Here is a 9067-nt window from a genome sequence, read left to right as displayed (position 1 = left end):
ATGCAGTCCGCATGTCAGGAACAAAAACCCCCACAACCCGGAGGAGCTTTGCACACTCTATTCACACGTACTTATCACTCTGATGAGCACGATGCTGTCCAATGGCACAATTCTAACTCCGAATACATAATTCGCGCGTTCAGTTCAGTGTGTGCGATTCGTGAGTAGTAGTACGCGAAAGCTTCCAAGTAAGCGAACTTTTATCTCGTCTGATTAATTGACATGCCACAGACGAAAAAGGTAACATTTAACGAGTTAATAGGAAAGTGAAAACTTAGTTAATTGAAAAATATTACAATTTGAAGTGATTTTGCTGATGCAAATATGAAAAGCTCTGTGGCGACTACTAATACTCCTGTCGTAGTTTTATGATGCAGTCTCGAATGGTGTTAGGCCTTTCATTAAATTAAAAGCATGTCAGGGATTGGCGCTATTGTGAGCATGAATTGTTTATAAATTTTCCAACACAACAGCAGATCTCGAGGGTGGCGCTCGCCCGCACCACGGGAGCGGTTGCAGATTTGCGTCTACTGCGTTCCCACGATAAAACTCGCGCTGCGACGGAAATGAAAGCTCCGCTCGGATTCGAAGAAAATCGCAAACCGTATCGGCGTTAAAGTGTTTTTATTGTTTATTTAAAACAACTGACCGGTTGTAAAAAGGACACCGTGCATGTAATGTGTATTACGCACGATGATATTAGCATTCTTGGTAAGTCATATAAGAGTTATATGTGAACGGTGTAATCTCTTTAGTTGAGCCGACTTTTTTTCTTTCTGATCGCTTATTTAATGTTCTTGTTCTGTAAATAACAATTACCTGTTACAAATCACAGTACTTGAATAAATTCTTTTTAGTCGCAGATTGAATGAATCTTTTTGTATAAAGTCTATACGTTAAATCTGCTAAATATAAATAATTATTATAAATCTAGTTCGACTTAGTTTTCAGGTTAATGTCAATTTCATTCAACAATGAAAACATATCTTAATGTTGTGTATCATTATTTATTGCAACAGGCATTGTTCTAACCTACATGTTTTGATTTATGACATACCACGGTTTTGAACGTTTCCAAGCGTCATTTCCAGCATGTAGACGTAAACACACATAACTAGAAATCATTAAATTTCTGTCACACTTGGCAAATTGAGATATATTGCGCCATTCGAAGATATAATTGACAGAAATAACACTGTGTCACACCGGTTGGTATAAAGTTTTTTACTTTTATTTGCTGCGTCGATCAAACATTACGCAACAAAGCGTTGGTAATAAAAGGCAACTCACTAAACATTTCACAGTCAATAACAATAAAACCATTCACACACTTTGTATGCAGTAAAAGTCGAATTAAATAAAAATCAACGCGTACCGTTTCCTTAAAGGGGGAGGCGACGGGAGGTGCAATCGGTTAAGTTAGGAAAATACACCAAAGAGTGGGGGAAAATCTTTCATATATACCGAGCGATATAGCGATACTATTGTTGTTACAAAATAAAACGAAATGCGGTTGTCACAAAAGAGAGCGTCTACGCGAAGAAAACGTACACAGGTTCGGATGCACGGATTTAGTAGAGTCAGTTGTTGATTTTTTTTTTGGTTTTTAATTGTTCTCGAAGATTTTCATAAGATGAGCGCGAGATAGGTGTACGCGACCGTCTGCGATACTACGGTACTGATTGAATACGCGCGAGTATTATGAGAGAGGCAGCAGAATATCAAGCCTTTCGGTGTTCATATGCATGCACGCGGTGTAGCAAGCAGAGTCTGTGTGCGCGTGCATATACATATCGCGCGCCAACGTTTTCTTAAGGAGACACTGAACAACTTATCTCCAGAAAAGTTTCTTCAAAACGATAGGAAGTTAAAACACAGTCTGTTAAAACGGAACTATTTTTATCGAATGATGTATAATTTTATGATGTATAATTATTCAGATCTATTATACCTTATTGAACCTAATTTATTAAAAATAATTTAATATGTGATTTGCTTAAATTTTGTAATTAAATAAGTTCATAATGAAGTTCAATCATTGTTACTTATATTATTCAAAATGCATGTTTAATAATAGCGATATATAATTCAATAATTTTATAATAGTACCTACGAATATTTAACGTATATTAACAAAATTTAATATGTAAAAGAAAAAGATAAATCACACCTATGGTTAACTGCAAAAGAAACTGCGTACTACATATTACTACGTGCTAAATACCTCATACATTCTATGTACTACGTACTATGACATACTACTATGTACCACATACTCTATACTACATGCTACTATGTACCAAGTACTATATACTACAACCTGCCATGTATCTCGCATTATATACCTCATATTACTACGTATTTACTACGTAATTTATACTACATACTGCTATGTACTACATACTACATATTTGGAATAATCTGAAATATTATTCTTCATCACTTAAGAAAAGTAAACAAATCAAAATAAAGCGGGCAGATTATAAAAATAGCGCAAAGTTATCTAATATCTGCCAGTAAGTTAAAATTAATTAATAAGCTCAAACCCCATTGAAAAATTTACTACTGAAGTTTTAATAGAATAATACTTTCTTGATTTCCAATATTTTAGATAAGTCACCGATTTAAAATTAATCTAGACGCCCCTTAATTTACGGAAGATACCTATGCCTCAGCGTCCCGCGCACCCATACGACCACAATTTGTCTTATACAGCTGCACTTGTATGCGAGACGATAGGAAAGACCAAGAAATGATTTTAAAATTAAAATTGTTTAATAAGAAACGTTGTTGATTAAACTGTGCGCATTATGTGTTTAATTATTCGAATTGCAAATAACAATGGCATTTGTTCAATGCTGTATCGTGGGTATATATGTGCTACGAAGCAGATGCGCGGTGCATATTCGCACCGTGTCATTAATGAACATAAATCATATTCAACATTGCTGAAAATCATGCACATTCTATCTGTGGACCGCGTTATGGATCGCAGAAGTTACATTAGCTAAAACTTAATGTTTGTTATTCATGATAATTACTTTTTTTTATTTATATAAAAATATATAAAATATTTTATATTATTATTAATAACCTTTAGTCAATTATTTATGTTTATGTAGGGCGCAAACTGAATGCAATAATGGGAACATGTTTAAACAAACATACTTACTACATCTTTTCCCTTTGGCCCGTATGTCAAAATCAGTATGGCTATTATGGCGACTTTCACTACCGTAACTTGGCACAACCGTACTTAGTCTCCTCTAATATACAATATAGTAATATTTATATAGGTACCTACTATAGCAAATGTACATAGTTTTATACTAAAAGGGCTTCCACTCCACTGAAATTTAAAATATTTTCCGATATTATTACCATCACATCATATCGATAGTTTTAAAAACTTTGATATGTACGATTAGCAGAAGCGATGAATATCTGTGGAGATTTTAATAGAATTCAAGAGTGCTTGATTAGTTGGGTGTAATATTAATTATGTATGGGCTGTATATTTTTTTTGTTGCAATATAAAATCAACCTAACATTTTCATGGCCGATGGATAAATATGACGCAAATTTGTTATTATACACAAATTGATTATTTTGCACATATAAGATATAAACTTGTGTTTATGTATATAATAATTTATTCTTTTTAATAGCAATGTCGCTCCTACCGAAAACACGCACAAGAGTAGACAACTTTTCTCGAATTTAATCGAGAATAGAGTAATATAAATATCCTATTGTCTATTAAATCTACTAGTACCGTAGAAAATGAAAACAAAAGAATGAACTAATCTGTTAATAATAACTAAAAGGTAATAATATTTTTTATTTTATTATACTAATAATATATATATTTTAAAAAATAGTATTTTAATTAGCCAGTATTTCAATTAGATATATAATTTCAAATCCCTTGTGTCAGTCAAATCAAATCAATCAATATATTACTTGTGATGTATGACCATTGGAGTTATGAGAAAGTAAAATTTATATTCAGGAGTCTTGTTGAAATGCTGTCTCGATCAAGTAAGTCATTTAATTTCAATATACCTACAGCGAACTTTATGTGATTAAGATTAAATAATAAACGAACAGCTTTTGATATTTACAAGATATGAGTTATTGCGGCACGTTCATCGATATTTTCGCATAAATCAGAGCCGATAGGTTTTCGTTTGGCCTTTCCGTCGAAAGACATCGTGCTTGTAATTGCAGTTACATCATTATTATATTATATAGAAGCTTGCGTTAACATTATAGGTCGCAAACTATTTATTTATTTTAACTATATTTGTAAAGACGACATAAACATGCACATTACCTAGTTGTTCTTAGTTCCATTTGTAATTATATTATGATGAAATAATTTCAACTGAATGTTTACGATCGTTTGATTTATTATTCATTGTATTAATATTTATAAGCAATTATTTTGCAAGTTATTATGGAAATCGCTAGAAATTTTATGACTCAGTTGTTTCTAAGTATTGGCTTATCTTGTAAGTTTAAATAGGTTTCAAACCCATTCAAGTAAATAATTTATTTATATTATAAATGAAAGCAAGAGTTAAATAATCTGTAAAATTTACAATTTTTTTTCAATACGCTTTATTGGACAATTATAAACGTTGTAAAGTTACCTAAATATTTTTTAAATTTATTTTTGAAGCAAATTGTGCTAAATTTCTACAAATTACAATACGATATTTACAAATATGTTTATAATTCTTATTTGTTTTTTTTATTTAGTTAATAAATATTTTCCTTTTTTACGGTCGCCAATCATTCCTTTCAAGGCTAACTCATGCAAAGTTTTGCGGTATAGTCTCTGAATTTCCGTTATTAATGACCGATATCTAACAAGAAAAAATTAAATCCTTGACATACATATTTTAACAAACTCATCTCGCCGAAAAAATATTTAATTTTACAGCTGTCATACAAATGAACGCCCGAAAAGGTATGTATTCAACTGATGCGCGTCTATAATCATCACGAAATAAATCATAATATTAATCCCGACCTCCTGGAATTATAAAACACTCATTATGAACAATCATTTTAACACGAAACTTCTGCGGGTAGAGTCAACGATCATTAGTCAACTACGCACAGAAAAATATAACAGTGGAATGAAGAGCTTTGATGCGAAGGTCCTAAAATAAAATTGATAACAACAATCAAATAATGATAAATTGATAAAAGACAATTTTATCTAAATAAAGCTGATTTTAACTAGTTTTCATAAAAACTTCAATTTAAAAATATTAAAAAATAAACTTCTCAGACTAGATTTAATTTGCTATCATAATACTTAAAATATGTGGCAATTCTGACATTTTTCTATTTATTTATTTATTATTGGCAGGTATTATTAAATTGTTAGTTGTAATTATTTGCACAAAATAGGTTTTTGCTTCTCCTCACGCATTATTCTATCCAAAATTGATAAATATTAATGAAGCCAGCAAAAAGTAACTTTTATATAATAATGAAAAGTGAATTAAAAAAGTAGTGTTATTTAATATTTTGGACCTAATAATTATTAAGTCCGACATCAGGCAGCTTCTATCAAATATAATCTCAAGTAAAAATCGCCTCTTGTGGATATATATATATATATAATAAAATATCAAAAAATACTTTGGGTATAGTTAATTAGTCATAACTAAATTGGACCACTAGGTTGCCTTCCATTCAAAAATCCATTTAATAAAGTGAAAACAATTACTCAATGTCCCAGTATGACAGCTATTAAAATAAAGTAAATTTCATATTTTAGTATTGTCGTAAGTATTCGAACGTTCAACCTATCTATCAAAAGCCGTTATTGAGAACAATAATAACATGGCGAACAAGTAACCCATTTCTAAGCAAAGTGGAGCAAATAAATTTTAAATAAATTTACCTTTCTATATCTTGGCCACCTTTGGGTCATTAGAAATAATCTTCTTCACGTCTGTATATTTAACGCGTCTATAACCTTGGCAAATTTATCATTTTAGTTCGCGTGTTTAGGTCATGCAACCGAAAAATTGCCGCGACCTTGCTAGGCCGATGCGCGCTAGTCTCCGGAAATATGCGGATAACTGACGCTCGTAGATCCGCGGCCACCCGCACCGACTCGTTTGAATTATCTGCGGACAAATGTTGGATATTGGATAAATAATAAGATAAAACGAACAGAAATCAACTGGAATTATCATACGTGGGTAATTAACAACTGATTTATGGTCGTCATCACTAATTAGTTGATGTTTATTCATAATCGACTTTTACTAATGACTTCATCTGTGTTGAATTTATAGGACATTCTGAATAATTTACTTTACATAAGGTATCAAATTTGTGTAATTGAGATGTCATTTTTTGTATCTTATAGAGCAGAACGAAGCATAGTTTATTCCATTGAACAATTATTTAATATAAAGTAAAAAATTTGAAATACAGTGAAAAGAACATAGATTTACAAATATAATAAAAAATAATGTTTTGCATATTTAATATTTCACTAATAATAAATTATAATAAAATTATAATAAATTATAATTAAAATTAGAAGCATTATTAAAATAATTGCAAAACCTGATGATGAACGCCAAGTTAACTGTCGAAGTTCTTTGTGTCTTTTTAAACAATATACCATATTTTTTAATACATAATACCTTACTTATAACGTTTTCTCAGTTAGTATAAATAGAAACGTAGTTCTTAAATAATCGATAAAGAGGTAAAACACATTTTGAAGGTATTCTAAAAATGTATGCAAAGTGAGTTATTTTTTATACAATACCTTTAAATAATGGACTAAAATCGGATTTAACTATTTTTTATAAATAATTAAGATTTTTTTTTGATGATGCAAAAATGGAGATCAAATTTTCAAAACTGCTATAAAATTTTCAGGACGTCGAATTATTTGTAACGTTAAAGTTTATACATAATCGTACTTAATATTCCATGAAAATCACTGAATTATTGAAAACGCAGATCTTCTAAAAGCTTTCTAATTTTACTCGAATTCAATATTGGATTCCTAATGTGATAAAATCCGATAGCTGATCGATAAATAACGGTGTCATACTAGTACTATACGCTACAGTGAAACAAATGACTCGTGTTTATATACTATTGAAGTTCGACAGATATGCTTTACTGCTAGTGGATTTGTTTCAACGTGATTATTTCTTTAGCGTAAAATTATTAGAGAAATCGTTCCGATTTAGCGTTCCTGGTCACGAGATTTAAACAAAAGTCTGCATTATCACTTCGAACACAAGTGCACATATAAACCATAAACTATGTCGGTACTATTAATATATTAGCCGCGCACAAGACTGACCGACTGAAAGTGCTGACAGTCATAAATATCATTTATTACTCTGCGGGTTAAGATGTTTTACCAATGCTTCAGAGACATATTTGCCATAAATCTGAAAACCTTTTCCAATACATAATACTGTTATTATCACTAATTTAGCGTTTGAGTTATGAACAGTTTATGACTTGTAATTATTAATAATGTATAAATTATCGGTGGAATTTGTATTTCTAGCAATACGACGGTAGAACATGGCCACTTGTGAGGTCTCGAAACCTTACAACTTATGATAATATATGCATTATCTATAATATGTTTTGATTTATAATTCATGTATGAATAATGAATTAGTTTCTTATATGCTAAATTATTTCTGTTGCAATTTCTCACGCCATTTCGTTCGATGATTTAATATAGATTGATGCAGCTAATAATATGTTGAAGCAAAATTGTTTTAAATGTTAAATGCATACATAATGGTGATCCCTGCACATAAATATCATTGCAGTAAATTTATTGAAGTATGTATAAACAATCAAGTAATTTAAATTTATTAAGAAACCACATTCTTTTCAATAAGAAAAAATTTTAATTGAAGAAATTCTAATCATTATTTATTATCTTATTACCATTATTATAATTATAAATACGTTATTGAACTCGATTTGTTCGAGTCTCTAATCTCGGATGGTCATTGTTGAAGCATTTGCATTTATAACAATATTCAATCAATAATTAGTTAGGTTGACAACATATGAGTAAACTTATAGTAAACGATTATAGTTTAATATACCGGTGAAGATCACCTAAGACTATATGTCGAGAAGTATGAAAATAATAAAGATGATGTAAAAATCTTCCATTTTCATTTATGTAGTGCAGTTTGGTTATGGTTGTGCCAGGGTACAGTAGTGACAGTCATCATAATAGGTAAACTATACTGATTTTTAGATAGGCTATAAGGGGGAAAGATGTAGTATGCTGGTTTGAACAAGTTCCCATTATTGCTTACAGTCGGCGTCCTACGTTAACATGATCTGTAGAAGCTTGCTTTCAAAGAGTCAAAAAGAAGTTTTGCCGGCTTAGTTATAACGATGGTTTCAAAAGTGTGCCTTGGGTACGGTTGTAATATGAATTTTTAGTCTTTTTTGGATAAAGAATAAACTGTTAAAAAATTTTAACTTAGCTAATACAAAATGCGAAAGAAAAGGGAAAAGAAAATTCAATAAAAGAAAAAAATGGTTTTAGAAAGATTTCTTAATAACTCTGCAAGTGAAGAACACTAATAGTAATTATTAGTATCTGTAGTAAAAAACACTAATATATCATACTAGGAAATATTCATCAGTAACTTCTTCATATCGTAAGAACAAATTCGAATTTAGCGTGCGAATTTAGATAATCGGTGCAGTCGGATTTTTTCATTTGTTAACATTCACTTATTTTTATCCTTTTTGGAAGTTCACAATCCGAAGAAGCGAAGGTGTCTGATGGGCGTTGCGGCCCAGTTTGATTCTGCGCAATGATGACCCGCGGCCTCTCAGGCTACGGTTGGGTGGTCCGCGCTCTCAGTCCGGGGGCGCCGAGGGCGTGATGTATACATCACACACTCGAACACTCGCATTTTATATCTCTTTGTACCTTTGTGCTGGTTTGTGCGGATTCGCGATTAAATATATATTGGAGAGCCCGAATCGAACGAGCGTTCCACCATTTTCATAAGTCCTATTG

The 9067-nt window shown here is 31.1% G+C and overlaps 1 protein-coding gene across 1 annotated transcript in view; it reads left to right on the top strand.

Moving 5' to 3' along the window:
- Positions 1-9067, top strand: part of LOC113373604 (protein Wnt-10b-like) — a 38370-nt gene continuing 29303 nt past the window's right edge. Inside the window, exon 1 of the mRNA XM_026613892.1 lies at positions 1-147. Within this exon, the coding sequence (XP_026469677.1) occupies positions 1-147 (147 nt within the window). The remainder of the gene's footprint in view (positions 148-9067) is intronic.

The sequence above is a fragment of the Ctenocephalides felis genome, unplaced genomic scaffold, assembly GCF_003426905.1.
Source record: "Ctenocephalides felis isolate EL2017-DRISC unplaced genomic scaffold, ASM342690v1 CF-g0.4_SCAFFOLD_01604, whole genome shotgun sequence".
Taxonomy (NCBI): domain Eukaryota; kingdom Metazoa; phylum Arthropoda; class Insecta; order Siphonaptera; family Pulicidae; genus Ctenocephalides; species Ctenocephalides felis.
This window is presented reverse-complemented; position numbering and strand designations above follow the sequence as displayed.